The sequence below is a fragment of the Apus apus genome, chromosome 8 (genome assembly GCF_020740795.1).
Source record: "Apus apus isolate bApuApu2 chromosome 8, bApuApu2.pri.cur, whole genome shotgun sequence".
In the NCBI taxonomy this organism is placed as follows: domain Eukaryota; kingdom Metazoa; phylum Chordata; class Aves; order Apodiformes; family Apodidae; genus Apus; species Apus apus.
This window is the reverse complement of record NC_067289.1, coordinates 19,335,801-19,355,107: the sequence shown is the minus strand read 5'-3', so window position 1 is coordinate 19,355,107 and position 19,307 is coordinate 19,335,801. Positions and strand designations below refer to the sequence as shown.

General features: G+C 38.0%; 1 protein-coding gene across 3 annotated transcripts in view; it reads left to right on the top strand.

The window, feature by feature from the left end:
• Positions 1–19,307, top strand: part of PIK3CA (phosphatidylinositol-4,5-bisphosphate 3-kinase catalytic subunit alpha) — a 43,388-nt gene that overhangs the window by 5,035 nt on the left and 19,046 nt on the right. For 2 of the 3 annotated variants that reach the window (XR_007890171.1, XM_051626193.1), the window contains exons 2-9: positions 10,544–10,957; positions 12,463–12,672; positions 13,301–13,551; positions 15,149–15,394; positions 16,105–16,190; positions 16,958–17,063; positions 18,137–18,289; positions 18,390–18,524. Coding sequence is in view for 2 of the 3 variants with exons in the window: in XM_051626193.1 (XP_051482153.1) it covers positions 10,606–10,957; positions 12,463–12,672; positions 13,301–13,551; positions 15,149–15,394; positions 16,105–16,190; positions 16,958–17,063; positions 18,137–18,289; positions 18,390–18,524 (1,539 nt within the window). In the remaining variant the exon portion in view is untranslated. Of the gene's footprint in view, positions 1–5,621; positions 5,859–10,543; positions 10,958–12,462; positions 12,673–13,300; positions 13,552–15,148; positions 15,395–16,104; positions 16,191–16,957; positions 17,064–18,136; positions 18,290–18,389; positions 18,525–19,307 lie in introns of those variants that run through there. The other variant, XM_051626194.1, reaches the window with a different exon arrangement.

Below are 19,307 nucleotides of genomic sequence, written 5' to 3'. Positions count from 1 at the left end.
TATTCTTTAGTTTTGTATTTATGTTCCCAGCTCTTAGCAGAATAATCAGCAAATGTTGTGGCTGGATTATAAAAGTGGAAGTGAGACTAATAAAACTGGAAATTGCTCTCTGAAAAAATGTTCTGTGGATGTTGAGCAACCAGTTCCAATTAGCAGTTCATTAAGGCAATCTCCACAGGTGGGAGGAAAGTGATTAGTATGTTGTATTATCTTCTTGCAGTTTCGTGCTGTCACCTCTGAAATCTCCTTCAGTGTTGACATTAAGTACTGTAGAAGAGCAATATGTGAAAGAGCTAATTTTTAAGCAACATCCAGACCTTTTGCATAATCTTGTGGTGTACGGAGGATGTGTCCAAATAGGATGCTGTGAGTGCCACATTTAGTCTAGCAAGTTTCTTATAGAGAGTGATTTATCATGACACATGTTTGTGTTTCGGTGTGGGAGAGTGATGTGTGAAATTGAAATGCTGTCAGTGCGCATGAGAACCAGTTATGTGAACTTTTTGAAAAGTGGTCACCAACTGAAAGAGAGCACTTCAAGTTGATTTTTAACATTTTCATCAAAAAGGCCAAGTTTAACTTTTTTTGATGTTTTAACTGCTTACCAAGGCTATGGTGAGCAAAATTCTAAAAACTTGGCTTCCTTTTCACCTTGCTCTGAGATGGAGGATAAAGCACATCATCACTCCTCAGCAGCACTCCCTTGATCTTAGATACTCCAGCGTGGAATGTTTTGACATGTAGAGGAAAGATGGCATGACTACCACCCAGAGATAAAGGGTGGAAACAGAAGCCAATGAGCAATGAAACAGCAAAGTTGATAGATGAAGGATAGCAAAGCCAATTCCTGACTGTGGAGACTCTTCTTAAATGTGTTGTCAAATTAATTTGCAATCCAGCTCTTCAACTCTTCTTTCATCACCTCGTTTTCAAGCCTCTCATTGTACATCACCAGACAGGATAGTATCAGAAACTGCTGCAAGGTGATACGAGATGTGTAACCATTATTATAGTTTCAGATTCCTTGCTGTCCTGTGTGTGAGCAGGTTATTTATGTGAAGAACAAAAAAATTATTTGTAATATAGTCACCCTTCCCTAATTGGTGAGTTTTTATGAGTTGAAATGAAATCCAAAACATGTGTGCTTCTGTGGTCTCCTGTTTTATCCCAGGGCTAAACTTCACTAGGTTGAAAACTGCTTTCAATCTTCTTGAATATACACACCTATAAAAACATGAACAAAATGTTTCCAAAGAACCATGTATTGAAATACTTGCTTGTTTATGCAGTTGTGTAAAGTTCTCTTAATAGCAGTGGCTGACTACTACCAGTATCTTTTTGGCTTTTTTAAACTAAGTCTTGGTTTTTTATGTATCCCTTTTACAGAGCTTTGATTGTAGTAGTAGGCAGCATGTACCTTAGTCTCAAAGTGTTTAATATGGATATGAAAGCAACTTTCCCAGCTGGCAAGTTGAGAAATCTGTAAACTATTATGGAGATGTTGCTGGTATTCACTGTTTAAATACCTGTGAGCTTATGTCACTTTCTTCTTTGGAAAGTTCATGTTAATTGCAAACATTGTCTATTTAGGCAAATATTAGCTATTTCTTTCAGATGTAGTAAACACAAATTCCTGGTACCCTGACCTCGTTGGAGAAACTATTTGGGTAACAGCTTGAAGTACAGGAAAAAGAGATGCACTAACAACAAGCTTAATGTCTTAGCAGCCCCACACTTGAGATCATGATGCCATGTTTGCACAGCATAGGGTTTGCAAAGCAGATGCTTCTAGCAGATGCATACAGAAGTCATAAACATGTGATTAAACATGCTGAAGAACCATTTGTCACAGTTTACCGTAGCTGTTTTTATATTTCAGGCTGAAGCATGAAGGATGGACACGCAGTCACAATGAATCATGTTTGTTTGCGCTTCTTGAATGCAAATGTAAATATGTTAGTGTCTCAGAGTCATGGTTGTTGCTGGGGCATTCAACCTGTAAATGCAGAGGAGTCTTATTCATCCAGCCTCAACAGCTAGAACCTGAATAAACCTGCACTCCATAAGGTCTTACGGAAACTTTGGTTTCTTTGTAACTTATTTGAATCAGTTAAATGTACTTCCAAAATAAGTAATTCTGTCAACAGGATTGTTTCACATAGAAGGCCCATTTTTTTGATGCACTTAGGTGCATCATTTTTTGATGCAATACACCTATGTGATCTGTGACCTTTAGGGAGAGAGCCTGATGGGAACATGTAGTGGTGCTAACTGCTTTGCAGCTGGATAGTTTCCCACTGTGCCACTTGCACACTTGCTGTGTGGTGTAGGCAGGACAGGCTCAGTCTGCTGCTGCAGTAATTAAAGGTCTGTTGATAATCTTTTATGGATAACTGTTGGTGCTTACCTTTCAAGCAGGGTTATAATCTACTGCTAAATAAATACTGAGTTAATCAACGTAGACTATCACAAACAAGTCAACTACGGAGTAGTGCTTCATTATATCTAACTGACTCTTGAAAAGCCATTATATCTTCCTGTTGTGATTATAGCTTATGTGGAAGTAGGCAGCTACTACAGGGCAGAGTTTGCAAAGAACTGCGTTTGTTTGCCTTCCATTTTGTGTCTTTGTATAGGACAATGTACTAAGAACTGCATTAATTTCAGCTGTTTATAGGGCAAGAGTATTTAGCTGCAGAGTTGTTGTTTTTGTTGGGTTTTTTTATGGCTGTCTTTGTGTTAACTCTGCCAGAAACTTCCTTTTCTCAACAAGTGGTTTTAAAAAGGGTTAAAAAATAGCTCGGAGGAGACTGTGTTGTTCTGTTTTTTGCGGTGTAGGAGCTGAAACAAAGAAAAAAAGCCAACACTTCCATGGCTCTTGCTGAGACATGTGGTCCTTAAAAATGCTCTGTCAAAATTGAAGCTCCATCCCATCCTCAGTTTGCCAGTAAATAAAACATAATTATTTTTGCTAATGGAAATCAGATAGTCCATACAGACTAAACCATACTTTTTTCTATAAATGCTATTTGGCTACATAAGTTAGTTCAGATAGAATAAATAGAAAGCTATTTTATATCTGGGTTACGGAACAGAAACTTCTGTCTTCCAGTTCACTGCTCTATACTTAAAATTTAAAATTTGCAAAGTGGTGAAAATACTGCTATTCACTGCCACTGGAATCCGTCTTGTTTGTTTTTTAGACATTAGTTGCTTTCAGGATCTGGAGTAACTTAATGCAGAAGAAATCCTTCCTCTCCATTTTAAGTTACTCTCAGACTCCATCCTAAGAAATGCTGTGGGAACTACACCGTATGCTTTAAGTCAGGCTGAGTTTGATGTCTTTCTCAGCTGCTGTTTAGTAAGGGGAGGGCTCACATGGTGGATCTTTTGAGTAAAGATGGAAGTAAATTAATAAAGAGAAATAGGTCTCATCTCTGAGATTTTCTTAGGAACATACATTGCTCTCTGTGCCCTCCACCCGGAGGAGCTGGTCGGTTGAGCATTGTAGATGGAACCCCCTTGATCCTGTTGCTTGCAGCAGAGAGACAAGGGTAGCAGTGTGAGGACTGTAGTCTCCTGTGTTCTACTGCAGTTCTTTCCCTGCCCTTCTAGGTACAGACAGTGCAAGAGGCAATCTTCCCTCTTTTAGTACAACTGGATGCTCGATTTGCTGCAGCAGAGATACTTCTAAAAGATAAGTTGATGTGCCTGGGGGAGATGAGCATCAGGAAAGGCCCATTAGCCGAGTTACAGCTCTGCTGCACAGCTGCTCAAGTTAGGTGAAGATTCAGGCTAGACCAGAGCACAGGACACCTGGATTCACTCTGCTCCGGCTTCTTGTCCTTGTCTTTGTGCCAGCACTTCCTGTTTTTAAAGATCCTGTTTACTGTCTGGGTTCCAAATATCCCAGGAAGGTGGGAGGATGGGAAGAAACATGGAAAGAAAAGTAAACAGCATTATTTAAGGTGGAGTTTTATATTTTTATACATATATCCACTTGTTACCTATCTAATTTAGTTTCACAAAAGATGTTTTAGGGTAATCTATTTACGTTATCTTGCCCTAATTTCCAAAAGCAGAACATCTCTGCATGTGAAAGCTGACAGTGAAGTCCTTAGTACTTGTAGCAGGGAGCAGAATATGGTTTGTTTTGTGTTTTTACTTCATGTTCTTTCTGATGTTTGTCACTCTTATAAAACAGTATTAAAGAAAAATATCTAATCAGAGAGAAGCCTCAGTTATTTTGGTACAAAATAGCATGTTGCTCTGATTTTATTGTCAAACTTCAAGGCCTTTGATTTAAAGAGCTGGAAAGAATTTGAGTGCTGCTCACTGAGCTTCAGAGTGTGCATGTTGCTGTGGAGGAGCAGCTCCAACCAGAATGGAGCCAGGTGGGAGACTAATTCTCATCCTGCTACACAGTAAGCCAAGCTAATAATTGAAATAATGAATAGGCAGGGATGTGAAGTGTAAAGAGTTGCATTGCTTTTCTAATTCTTTGTTGTGCTTTATGACTACTAGTCTTCTATAAATAACAAAATCCTTTCCTTTGAGATGAAGCTAGAAATGGAATTACTGCATGGTTTCAGACTAAAAGGAATATTTAATTCCAGGCTTTTCTTTGTGTAACAAAGAGAAAAAAATCCTTCTTTAACTGGAAGAAAATGTTCTAGGACAGACATTACGCTCTTGGTATATCATGGAATCCCTGGGGAAAAAGCACAATTGTAGTGGGAGTTGTAGAGGTCACCAGCAACTTGCAAATGTTTCTTTCTCGTGATCCTGTTTTCATGGCTTCCAGATAGTCAGCGAAGCTATAAACAATATGTGCATGGATGGGGGAGGGTGAGCAAGGGGATTTGAACATGACAAAGGTCTTCTGGCTTTCTTGGAGGAAAGAGAAAAAAGACTCCAGCAATAATCTATTGAAATTGTTAACCTTGTTTTCATTCAGCTCTTTGAGCCTATATTTTTTTCTGTAACAGATAACATATGTTAGCTTTTGGATAACACTTTATAGTGAGTTGGTTTTTTTTCAGGATGACCTCACCATTAATTTTATTCACTCTATATGAAAGTCACTACAACCAGAATCCAAGAGTATTATATTCTGAAACAAAAATAATGAAATCTGTATGTCAGATAACTTTAAAGAAAACAGCTTTGAAATGTAGTCAGCTCATGTTCTCATATTGTAACTAAACTTGTTTTAAACTTCTTTTCACTAATTTCCAGTGAAATTTACATGCACAGGAAAGAATGATCCTGAATTTCTGCTGTGCTGTAATTCTACAGATGCTACCAATTACATTAGGTTTTTTAGCACTGCCTAGACCAAGTCCGAGGTGCTTGGCACTGGTTTAGGCAGGGGGAAAGAAGTAGGTAACTACAAATAAAATTGGTAGTGTTTGGAAATACTTGCCTGTTTCAGAAGGAAATGAAATGCTAAGAAGATGTGGTTTTGACCATTAAAGCCTTGTGTTTGTTTGTGTTTCTTGAGCTGCTGTTTGTGATCAGATAAGCAATTCTGCGTATCTGTGCCTTTTCTGTGAAATGAGGAAAGTAATGCGTAAGAAACATGAAGACGTAACTGCACTACAGCAGTCTCCTGGTTTCTAGTCAAAATAAAGCAATATTGCTACTGTTTAAATCTGCATGTAATAATGTTTCCATAGAGGACAATTTCAGACATCTTTGTACTAGTCTTCCTGGGTTTTGGAAAGACACCAGCTTGGCAAGCAGGAAAATGACAGGGCAGTACTGAAAATATCTAGTCTGGGACAATCTTACTGTCACCACACAGCAGGTTTGCACAGAAGCAAAGTTGGACAGGAGACTGCCCAGTTTTCTTAATGGTGAGTTTTGGAGTGTCTGATGTGTCTGAAGATGAGAATAAAGCATTTTGGTCTTTAGAAAATTTGAAATATCTGGGACATAGTGGAATATGGGTTTCACGTTCTGAAGTGTTACTCTTGTCTCAGGAATTTATTATTGTTTCCTCTTACAACCCCTGTAACTTTTGTTGTGGGGTTTTCACAAAAGTTAGAGGAAAAAAAAAAAGCTTATTTGGGGACATATCTGTATTTGATGTTCCTGTCAGTTTGCTAGAGAATCAAGAAAATTGTATAACCTACATGGAAATGCACAGGAAATTGCAATCTATAAACATAGTTGGGTTGTTTAATGAGTAGAAGACTCTTTCTTAAGACAATGTTAAGAATCTAGAGGAAATGTCTACTTGGAAAAGACATCAAATCTAGACACTAATCCTAATGAACAGCTCTTTGATACTAAAGATACTGCAAATTATTATAGAACTTTATGCCCTGTCTTTGAAAGCAATGTAATAAGATTTGTCTTATGACTGTAAACACTAATGGACTGCAATTAGAGTGTAGTAGTTAACTGAAAGAGTAATCCAGCTTCAAGTATGGACTGATAAACTAAATACTCGATACAATTTTATCCTTTTGATACTGAATCATTAGCTAATGCTTATAGCAGTTTTTTTGCTTATAGCAAAAAGTTCTCTATCAGTGGAATGTGTATCTCTGCGTAAGTGTATCTGGAAGCAAGTAGGAATCAGTATTGTGGGAGGTATGTTTGACTTCCCTCTTTCTTACTCCATCTGAATTGAGTGGAGTTTCAAAATTTGATCACTTCTAGGCTGGGTGCTCAGCAAGTTTAGTGATGTGCTGAATGGATTGGGAAGGCTGTAATGAGTTTAAAAGAATGCAATTTGATCAGTGAATGTATTTGAATTTGGCCTTTCTGATCATCTGTGCTATCTTAAAGCTTTTGGCAGGGGAATAAAAAGATTAAGGTAGTTTCGAAAAGTCAAGGATTGCAGGTGTGATGCGTGTTGGCGTGTGTCCTTCATTGGCTTTAAATGACATCTCTCTAGAATTCTCTTAAAATGGTGGTCCTTTTACTGTCAAAGAACATAATTAATTCTGTTTATTCCAGGCAGCCTTCCAGATTTGAAAGTGTACACAGAAACACAAGCTGCCAACTATACTTCAGAACTGTTTCTGTTTACGTTTTTGCTTTCCAAATCCAAAGCCTGGAGGTGTGCTTACATGTGCAAATAAAATGAATGTGTACACAGAATGACTGCACCATTCCAGCACGGCTCTATCCCACTTTAAAACAAAAGCTGCTGTTTTGGTGCAGTTGCTCTAAAGAGAGTATATAATTTGGGTTGTCATTTCTGGGCTGTTAGCAAGGATGAAAAGAAATGGTACTGAGTTGGCAGTTAATGTTTGGAATTTTTAAAAAGCCAAGGTTGAGGTTTATTTTGAAGAGATACTTGTCTAAACCAATTTAACATGTGTCTTTTAGCCCTGTATTCTCTTCTTTGTTGGCAATTATTGATGGGGAGGGAAGGAAAATTTGCAATGGAACCTCCATTTTTTGAAGCTGAACTGGCTCAGTGCTGCTCCAGTTGTCTTCAGTCTCTAGTGTAGATCCAGGTATTCTGACCCCTTGGTGGTCACAATAAGGCAGCTAAACCAGAAGAAGCTAACCCAAGAAAGGAAAAGTGAGTAGTTCTCTGCCACTTTAATCCATCTGACCCTGTAATGAGCTGGTTCAGGGACCCCTGGTGCCAGCATGAGGGGACACACCTTGTGCAGGGAGGAGATGGGCTCTTACAACCATTAGTTCAGAGGAGCATCATCGGGACTGTGGAATTGGATTTAAAAGGCTGCGGGTACACACTCAGTCCATGTTGTCAATAGTTAATTTGGTTGTGGTCCATCTATATTACCACTGTATGTGTGGACAGAAAAGTTCTTAGGACTGCATGTTCTTGTCTTGGTGGGTTTTTTCAAGCTGGTATATGCCTTAACAGTAAGGGGTTTCTGCCCATGCTTGTAATTAAGAAATGTGATTCACTGGTATGGAGAAGGAGTCTTGTTCGTACTTTTCCTGATCAAAAAGATGTTTAACCTGTGTGTATTTCTTCTTGTCTGTAAACTGAGGTTGTTTATCAATGGTGTTACTTGAGTTCATTTGTAATGTAGTGTAACTGGTAAGCTTTCCAAGTTTGGCTCTTTAAATACACTGAGTGTGCTTAGAACTTTCCATTTCAGCATCCGCTTTCTGAGACTATTGCAACAATAAGAAAAATAAAACAGCTTCTTTAAGCTTTTTTTAAAAAAAGAACACAACTCAGTTGCAAAGCCCTTCTAAATACGCATGAGGTGTTACTGGGGAAGTGTTTTTTTAAACCTTCAGTGGCGCTTTAGTACTTTTGTTGATGTTTTTAAAAGCCTAAACTACTGCTACAAAGGAGGGATAAAAAAGACAACCCTTATTGCTACTCTGAGTTGCTTAGGAAGCAGTGGATTTGGGGAAACAACATTTTCATTCTAATGCTTCTTAAAAAGAACTGAAGTGTGGCAAAAGCAGGTACTGGATGTACTTGGAAGAAAGCCTCTCAGAAAATATGTACCAAGGCATGGAAGTGCAGAAATTAGAATAATTATTTTATTACGTATATATGTATTATATATTTATAAGGTTATATATAGATATCTATACATATTCTCTATATTTATATACATAGACTTTTTTTTAATAGCTGAGCAAGGGCAAGCTGAACTTTCATTGCTTTTCCACAATTGGAGCTTTTAGAAAGCTGATGAAACAGAAGAGGTGTGAAGCTGTTGTTTTGGGGTTTCTCTCCTACTTTCTGCTATTAAGAAAAGAAACTAAGAGGGATAGAGAGAGATAATCCTGAGAGTGTTCTTGACTCAAAAGAAGACTGAGAGTGGCTTTAGAATAGTAGCCTGGTAGTTATCCTTGCCATGTGCTTTCAGGACAGTGGGCTGACGGGAGGAGGTGTGATGGATGATGGTCTGCCCTGTAGATGTCTGTTGGTATTACCTTCTCTGATAATGTACATGCTGAAGTTAATGAAATTATGGAGTAAGTGAAAGTGCATTATTAGAGATTTGCATAATGCATAATTTGCCTCTCTGGTTACTTACTGTTCTGTACTGACTGTTTAGGTTTGTGGTCTTAGCTCAGTGAAAATGTCTTGCTGCACAGTGACAGTCAGGAAAGCAACTTACTAGGAAGGCAATAGAAAATGTCACTTTGTAGATGTGTGCTCAGTTTGGACCTTGAATGTAGTTTGCAGATACGGTTGTTCCACCTCTACCTTGCAAAAAAGGTATGGTAAAGGTGGAAGAAATACAGAGAAAGTGGCAGGGATTAACAAAAATATGGAATGAGTTTCGGGCAGAGAAGGACAAAATAATCTTTACTGTTCTGGAAAAGAAGTGCAGAGGTCTTGATGGATCTCCATAAAATTAAGAGCAATTAATGCAATAAGGAACTTGGTTTCGTTTAGGAAATCTAGGATGTCAGGTTAAAGTAGCAGGCTTCAGAAGAACAAAATGCAAATGTTTTTTTTAATGTGGAATGTTCTTCACTGTTCTCACAGGATGCCCACAGTTTGTGTATGAAAACCTCTTGGACAAACTCAATAGTTATTGATGGATATAAATCTTGCCTCTAGTTAAGGAAATTAAAACTAGCTAGCAATTAGGAGAGTTTATTGATGAAACAGGTGTGCCTCCCTATTTCTTCTGCTCTTTGTTTGGCATCTGTTTTTGGCCACTGAACTCCAAGACATCTGCTCTGTCCAGAGACAGTATTTCTTGTACCTGCAAAAAACCTGAAGCATTAATTTGCCTAACCTGAGCAGAACTGATTATTTGTATCTCATCTAGCCTAAGGCAGTGCTGCTAGAAGGTCAGACACGTGTTCCCCTCCTTTCCTTTGGCTCGGGAAAGATATTTGTGTGGCTGCCAAAGGGAACTAGACCAGGGAATTGATCCTAAATAGAACAAGCCCAACCAAAAAGTATTAATGGAGCTCAGTTCTTCCGTCTTACTCGTGGGAAAAAGTTTGTTGCTGGTGTAAGTGTAAGCTGAGGCCAAGTTTTGTGCGTACATAGATTCTTAAAATCAAGTTTAGAGGGTCTAGTAAATGTTTTTATGTTAGTGGTGTGTGAATACTTGACAGGATTGAGATGAGAAATTAATATTTATTTGTTTTAAAGTAAAGCATTGATTTGACTGAGCTGAGCAGAACTGATTATTTGTATCTCATCCAAATGTTAATGTTTCCCTTTCCAATTTAAAAATGAGAAGAACTGGGTTTGAGATTTGCTTCAAAATGCTGTATAATAATCTGAATATCAGATTTTTTCATCCCCCATGCTATTTATTTGCTTTAATCATAAGTTATAAACTTCAGGTTAAAAAAAAAAATCCTCTCTTTTAAAAAAAAGAAGTGTTGGCATTTTTTCCGAACTGATCTGATTCTCCTCTTAACTGTATTACTTGAGTATATGTTTATATTAAATACAAGTTCCTTAGACATCAGTTTTGCCAAGTTTTTTTATGAATTAAAATAGAGCCATGAATATTAATCTACAATTATAAGCAATATTTGAACAATGTTATCTGAAATTCCTGTGATGTTCGTATTTTAAATTTTAATACTTAAATATCTGATTTTTACCCAGGTTTGCTTGCACGAATCACTGCTTGACAAACTTTCAGTACCAAGTTATCTAAAGCCTTCAAAATGCCTCCACGACCATCATCTGGGGAACTATGGGGCATCCACTTGATGCCACCGAGGATCCTTGTGGAGTGTCTTCTCCCAAATGGAATGATAGTGACTCTAGAATGCCTCCGTGAGGCCACCTTACTAACTATTAAACATGAACTCTTTAAAGAAGCAAGAAAATACCCTCTTTATCAACTCCTTCAAGATGAATCTTCTTACATTTTTGTAAGTGTTACACAAGAAGCAGAAAGAGAAGAATTTTTTGATGAAACGCGGAGACTTTGTGACCTGCGATTATTTCAGCCTTTTCTAAAAGTCATCGAACCAGTAGGTAACAGAGAAGAAAAGATTCTTAATAGAGAAATAGGTGAGATTGAAATTCAAACATAGCTAACCTGTTTAACCTCTTTCTCCTCTTAAAGATCAAACAACTGAGTTGTCACCTGTATCTCTCAGTCTACATTTTGTAATTGTCACTTGTTGCATCAAATGTTCAAAGATGCTGAACATAGTAAAGCCAAAATTCATAAACTGTGAATTGGTCTTTTGCTATTGTGTTTCATTCACATGTTAAGTCTTTGCTTTGTAAATGTTTGTAGTTGTATGTGGGTTAGAGCATGTTTTTTGCTTGTCTTTTATTAGCAGGATTTCATATTATTACAGAGTGAAGCCTAGTTGTACCTGTTCTGTTGTTTGGGAAGTCAGCTTGTCTTCAAGCTCACAGAATTACAAATTCTGGATTTAATTACAAGTCTTAAAACACATTTGCAATAGCACATGTTTTAATACTGCTCTATATTGTTTAGAAAGTAAAATTTCAGAAATGCAGTGTTTTTCCCCCCCTTCATAGAGAAGGGAGGGAAACAAAAACACCTGCTGTGAGGCAAGAAGATGAATTGTGATGTTTTGAATCATCTCTAGAGTTTATCGTTTTCCATTATATGTTGAGAATGCCCAGGGAGACCAGCAGGCATTGCAGCATCTAACTTAAGCACCTAAACTCAGTCAGTGCAGGCATACCTACCTGTTCAGATTCTAACAGATGTGTATTGCAGTGGTAGAGATTTGTCAGCTGGAAATACTTGTTTTGGGGTGATCCTAATTGTTAAATAATTTAGTTGTTGCTAACACATCATAGGTAAACTGCTTCTGTTTTGTGAAGCTTAACCTGCTCAGGTCTCGGGGAGAACAGTTGTTAGCTAACCATGCAATAGGACAACTGAAAGTTTTCATTTGAATATTGGTGCATATATTATTATTTATGCAAGCAATCTCATTAAAGTCAATGGAATTACATCTGAGGCTGAGGACCTGAGAAAAATAGACTCTTTGTCCACAACAATAAGAGTTCATTTAATACTTCCATTAAGTTCAGTATCTCTTGGAGTATTTGTCACATTCTTGCATAGCATAGTTTGTTAAAAAAAAAAAAAGATTTAATAGCTATCACTTGTTGTAAGCGAAATTGATTATGGTCCTCATAGCTACCAATAATCCTTCCAATGTTTTTGAAAAAATCTGACATAACAACTGCCCTCGTCCACTTAAGAAATGTTGTGCTGACTTCAAAGGAAGCTTGTTCCTGGTCCTTTTTCTCCAGGAGTGTTAGTTGTGAGAGTGGTGATTTAAAGCTTCCAGGATCTTCGGTGAATATACACCTGTGTTCTAACCTTTTTTGTGACTGCTGTGTGCACTTAACTTTAGAACTGTGTTCTTGAATGTTATAAAATAATTATGTATATGAGTAGAAGCCAGTGGTCAAAATATTTTGAGTTGTGTTTTGCTTAAAGCGTGTTTTCTCTGCTGCTCATAGGAGTCTTTAGCTTTAAATATCAGCCCTAATTATTTCCTCATGCTTCTTCAATACTGTAGGTTTTGCTATTGGCATGCCTGTCTGTGAGTTTGACATGGTTAAGGATCCAGAAGTACAAGACTTCAGAAGAAACATTCTTAATGTTTGCAAAGAAGCAGTGGATCTCCGAGATGCAAATGCACCGCATAGTAGAGCATTGTACGTCTGTCCTCCAAATGTAGAGTCTTCATCTGAGCTCCCCAAACACATATACAATAAACTAGATAAAGGTAAGATCAATATCTACAGTAGAAACACTGATTTTTTTATTTTTTTTTTTCGGTGACTGAAATCAGAGTACAGCTGGTGACTCAGGAAATTACTGTTAGGTACTGTATTTAGTACACTCTTGCAGTGTCTTACACCGTATCAACTTTCTTGATAGTGTCAAAGGAAGACAACAACACTTAAAATGACATTTTACTAATTTAGTAACTAAATCTTAAAATGCAGCTTGGTAAAAAGAGGTGTGGGTTTTTTTAATGTGCAGAAACAGTTTCTATGCTTCGGATTTTTCTTTTTTCTAGCATTCAGAAATCAGGAATTAAATAATGCTCAGTCACTGAGTTACCTTGCAGTCCTTAAATATGAAACACTACTGCTGTTTTCTGGAAGGCTAAATAGTCAGTAGTATTTGGTTAATAAAAATATTCTTAACCTCAAGGCATAGAAGTTTTTTGAATTTACACTAGAGTCAAAAATAAGCTGAACACATGTAGTTCCTTGCAGAATTTATAAGCACTCTCTTGGTTTGGGTTATGGGTGAGAGGTGAGTTTGGGTTTTCTGGAATTTGTTGTTTTGTTTTGAAACTGTGTACTGAAACTGATAGGCCTAACATTATTTTACATTTATTCTAGGGCAAATTATAGTGGTGATATGGGTAATAGTCTCACCAAACAATGATAAGCAGAAATACACCTTAAAAATCAATCATGACTGTGTGCCTGAGCAAGTTATTGCTGAAGCCATTAGGAAGAAAACACGAAGTATGTTGCTGTCAACTGAACAACTAAAGCTTTGTGTCTTGGAGTACCAGGGCAAGTATATTTTAAAAGTTTGTGGCTGTGATGAATACTTGCTAGAAAAATATCCACTGAGCCAGTATAAGGTGAGTAACACGATGGATTTATTTTGACACTGAAATAATCCAAAGTTGTGAGGGTGAAAAGTGATCAATTCTGTGACTGACTTGCTTTTTCATTAATCCAAAACATAGAAGGGAAAAGTGTGTGCTTCTTTAACTGGCTAATGCATGGATGTAGTGTGCCTATTTGTTGCTGTATGTGCTTCAAAAAAGGAGAGGGACGAAAAGGCAGTTCAAACTAGGATTTACATCACTGGTGTAATTTGTCTTCTTTGAATGAGCAGATTACCTCTAACATTAGTGATAAATCAGTAGCAGGTACTTTCAGAAATACCCTAGATTTCTGATGGCAAGGGATGAGTTATACTTGAATGGGGCTGATGTAATACGAAGGAAATTTGATCAGCTGTGGAATTATGAAGTAACAATTGCTACTATTGAATATATGAATACTGTGAATCCCTTCCCACTTTAGGGGGTGGAAAGATCTTAAACTGTGTTCCTCTTACTTACATCTTCAAACTTTTTGATCTTATCAAAGGAGTAATAAAGTTCCAGCATTATATAAATCATTGTTAAATCTTCTTTGTGGCTGTCTGCCCTTCATTGCCTGGGTTTTGTTAGTGCTGTGAGTGTGAGACAGAACTGCTAACAGAGGGGCCATCTGAGCAGCTGCCTCTGGAGCAGACAACAATGTTACCCTGTAGATTTCCTGACAGACTGCTGCTGCTTCCTCTTTGAGGAATGCATTGTTGTAATAAACAGCTTCCATTCCTTAGTCTAAAATGGTTGATGATCTGCTCTCCAGAGCAGTGGGGGAGAGAGAGAGGATGGGGGATCCTGAATAATGGGAAAAGCAGCTCTGTTCTACAGGAGCTGAGGGGCAAGTGCAGACATACATGAATGATTTGCACAGTCATCTTGAGATCAAACACTGGCTTCTTCAGAAGTATCTGCTGTGCCTTTTCTATGCCACAAAAGAGCCTGCTAATTACATTCCAGGGCTGGACCTGTCCTAACACATTGTATTTTGAGGTGCAGTTGCCAGCCTAAATGCTCTTGGCACTCAGCCCTGAATGGACACCATGCAACCCTACAGCTAGTGTCTGTCAGGATCAGCGCTGAGTTGAAGGTAGTAAACACAACTGAACCAAAAGTTAGTGCCTCTGCCATTTGTTGTGTGCTCTCTGTCTGCTGCTAGGAATACAAGAGTCACCAGAGCTAGGTCTGCGCAGCAGCCTGGTCCAGCAGCTCTGCAGGCACAGCTGAGCTGCTCCCAGAACAGCTCTGATCTGGCAGCAGTCACTTGGTTCGTGCTGCGCTGGAACGGAGGAGCACCACCAGAAACCTGACTGGTCATTTTGACAGCTCTGTTTTGTCTCCAGTTCAACCTTCCACTATCATAGATGTTGTTCAGGATCTGTATGAAGCCCCAGTGAGCAATCCTACCCAACAATATATTTAAACTGTTGGATGTCATAACTGCAAACGCTGTACAGGATGTGCATACAGGGACAATGATAAGCTTTTAAATATACTTTTATAATTTCCTGAATATCTTTAGAGTGCCAAGAGTGTACACTTTCAAAACATACTGAATGTAGGTTTTGTTTTCCTGCAGTATATAAGAAGCTGTATAATGCTTGGTCGCATGCCCAATCTGATGCTGATGGCTAAGGAGAGCCTGTACACCCAACTACCACTGGACACCTTTACAATGCCATCTTATTCCAGGCGTATCTCTACAGCTACACCCTACATGAATGGAGAAGCTACAGCCAAATCCCTCTGGACTATAAATAGTGCTCTCAGAATAAGAATCCTCTGTGCAACCTATGTAAATGTGAACATTAGAGACATTGACAAGGTAAGGCAAATGCTGTATGGCATCATGTATGATTTTCAGCCAACTCGTACTTTCCCTCCTGAGTTTTTTGTTCCATTTGCATTGGAAAAGAGGTGTTATTTAACATGGTAAAAAATTAGACCAGTTATTAATTTTTAATGGGGAGAAGAACAAAACCCATGTTATTCATATTCTGTTATTATAATGTCTAAGAATGTGTTACAGTAATTGGAAATATTTTTTATGAGGGGATGTTGGATATTGTGCTGCTATCTTTGGTTTTAAAATGGATATAAGAGAAGATCAAGGAGAAAAGGCAAGTAGGCTTCAGTCATACTAGAAGCTGGGCTCTCAACTTCTGCAGAATACATTCGGCCTTTGCTATAGGTAGGCACAGGAAGAATTGAAAAGAAATTCCAGAGGTTTTTTTAGAGTTCCTTTCAAGTTTATTACTGTATTTTTAAGAACTAGTTTGGCAATTAATGTGGAAAAAGACTGAGCCATTTTTTCTAGAAGGGCATGTTTATATACCGTGCCTCATCCCTTGCAGAGCATGAATTAATTTGGGTTGAGGGTGGTGGGGCTGTTGGGTTTTCAGTTTTGTTTTTTGTTTTTTGCTTAGTGGAAATTAAGGGATAATGTTTTGTAATTATAGTGTGTGTTGATAGCAGTTTAAAAGTTTGTTTATAGTGACATTTCAAAGATAGTACTAATATTAACATTGTTTTCAGATCTATGTTAGAACAGGTATCTATCATGGAGGAGAACCTTTGTGTGACAACGTGAATACTCAAAGGGTACCTTGTTCTAATCCCAGGTAAGCTAGCTAAGTACATCAATAGCTACAGAGAATCTGACTTCCAGGGCATCATAAACAGTAGTGCTGATGAACACGCAGAAAATTTATGCTGTTCTTGGAAACTGCTGTGTTTTCCCACTGAGAAAATTCAGTGTGGCAATCCACTTAGGAAAGCAAACAAATGAGAAGTGCCATGTCAAAAACGTAGCTCTACCACTTGAGAGCTAAAGCCTACTTAGAGAAATTAATTTTTAAAAAGCATATTCCTGTAAAACCAATCTGTGCTCTTACAACTATGCTAAATTGAGTAATATCTGAGCTAGGAATATTGTTTTGGATTTCAGTGTTACATTTTTGTGTTGTATTCCTATCTTGGAATTATCTTTTTTAACAGTTCAAACTTAGATGAGTTCTGAAAGTATGCCACAGTTTTTTCCCACTGGCTTTTTTTTTTCTTCACGAGCTAAACCTCACAGTTGTGTAACACACGCAGATCCAGTGTCTTGTGGTTATACCTGAGCTCACAGCTGCAGGCAGGAGAGAAAGTGACCAAAGCTATTACCAAATTTGCAGGAAGTGAACCTATTATGACTTTTTTAAACAGTGTTGGTGCTAAAATGCTAACTGGGGAACTTCCCATTCCCAGAAGCAGAAGTTGTCAAACCTGTGTAGGAAGAACCTTCTAAAGTAAGAAAGTGTACTCTTCATGCACCTACACAGTTGAGGTAGGAATGTATAACAGTTGTCCTTTAACCTGGTTGTGTTCTGCTTGTTAACTGTTCCAGGTGGAATGAATGGCTGTCGTATGACATGTACATTCCTGACCTTCCCCGCGCCGCTCGGCTCTGCCTTTCCATCTGTTCGGTTAAAGGCCGGAAGGGTGCGAAAGAGGTAAAATGGCTTTCAGACACTGATGAACAGGAGCTAATTAAGTTTAGGAAGATACTCAGTAAATGCTGTCTTGGCAATGAGACTTAGTGTGATGCTTCAGTTGAATCTTACTAAAATAGGGGTTTTCTTTTGTATCTTATTCAGACAACCACTTTTTGTGGTCAGTAACTAAACAGCATGGAAAAAAGCTTATCCATTCAATAATGTAAATCATATCTGTCCTGTGATGCCAGACACAGATCAGTGTTAGTGTTTTGAGGTGCCAGTGCCTTTAGACTCACATTTCTAAGCCCATATGTTACTTACCTATTTATTAAAAAAGAGCAGTGTCTCTATTTGCTTAGAGTTGATTTTTAAAGTAAAGGAAACTTGTGTTGCTTTAGCATTTGATGCGAGATCCTAAACTTTAATTTTTAAGAATACACGTACAGTATCTAATTCTAGCCACCTGCATCATGATGTTCTGAGTTTCAGAGTGTGTCACATATTATATAGATTTTTTTTTTTTTTTTTGTCTACAGACAGGTTCACAAATTGGATAGAATCATAGAATGGTTTGGGTTGGAAGGGATCTTTAAAGATCATCAGAGTCCAACCCGCCTGCATGGGCAGGGACTGTTTCAGTTAGCCAGGTTACTCAGAAGTCCCACCCAACCCAACCTTGAATACTTCCAGTTGATGGGACATCCACAACTTCTCTTGGCAACTTGTTCCAGTGTCTGACCACTCTTATAATAAATGAAAAAAAAAATTATGTCCAATATACACCTATTGTATTTCAGTTTAAAACTGCCCCTTTTTCTGTCACTACAGGCTTTGGTCAAAAAAAACCACCTGTCTCCATCATCTTGAGTTGATTTTATGTGGGGAGAGTGTTAGCCTATGTTTGCAAGTGTTTTGATATCATTCTGCAGAATGACTGCCATTACAGGCATCCATAGAAAAATACAGCACTTCTTTCTGCTGATCTGGGAATGTAACAACTTGCTCTGGGGTTGAAAATCTTTTTCCTGACTTGCTCTGCAGAAATTAATAGATAACACAGAAAAAAATAATCCTTTAATCTCTTTAAGGAGCACTGCCCATTAGCTTGGGGAAATATAAACATGTTTGACTACACAGACACTCTCGTCTCTGGGAAAATGGCTTTGAATCTTTGGGCAGTACCTCATGGACTGGAGGATTTGTTGAATCCTATTGGCGTTACTGGATCAAATCCAAATAAGGCAAGTATTTGCATGCCAGTTTCCTCTTCAGGAGTACATTTTGAAAAATTATAATTAGTATTAGTCAACAGAAAAAGTAATTTAAATTCCCTTTACATAGGAAACTCCATGTTTAGAGCTGGAATTTGATTGGTTTAGCAATCCTGTAAAGTTTCCAGATATGACGGTGATCGAAGAACACGCCAATTGGACAATATCTCGGGAACTGGGGTTTAACTACAGCTATGCGGGGCTGGTAAGGCAAACTCTCCTTCTCAGATTAGCTACTGAAATACAACAGTATTGGTTATTTTCCTTGGTTTGTTAGTGATAAAGAGCCTTTTTTCATGTATCCTGATTTATTGTAAAAGTGAGTAATCAAATTTTTGTTTTGTGTTATTAACGGAGTAATATATTCTCCTTTCTTTGTGTCACCAGTAAACTGACCTAGGGCTTCATTGACCAACCAAAACACTTCAAAAAGAAGCTTTCTCACTGTGCAAGCTCTTAGGGCCTTTTTGACATTTTTATATTGTGAATTCAGATGTCTAAACTATTTAGTGGAACTTTTTACAAGTTGTAATCCTCCTTCAATGGTGCTGTTTTATTTTGTTGCAGTTTCATGTCTATAGGTAGGCTTTCTTTTGTAACCTCAGGGTGCTTATAAGTCTTCACTGGCTGTTGACTGGGCTAGTTATGACCATAAGAACAAGGAATTCTGAGGGAATTAATTGGCATATATCTGAGCATAGTCTTTTATCTCTTCCATGAAGAAGACCTGTGCATTGAACGTTGTCTTTTTGGTGAGGTTTGGAGCTTCCTTAAAAGCAGATTTTTTTTTTTAATGATTAGAAGGAGAAAAAAAGGGAAGCAGTAAGCTAAAAACTGGGCTGTGAAATTACTTTGTATGTTTTTACGTTTTCTTTGGGAGGCTGGTTCAAAGACTTGAGAGTTTCCCCAAGAGAACTTTGTGGTCTGTGAAGAAAAGTCTCTGGGTGGAAAGTTTTGCTGTGCCAAAAAAGTGCGTAGGTGTCAGCTT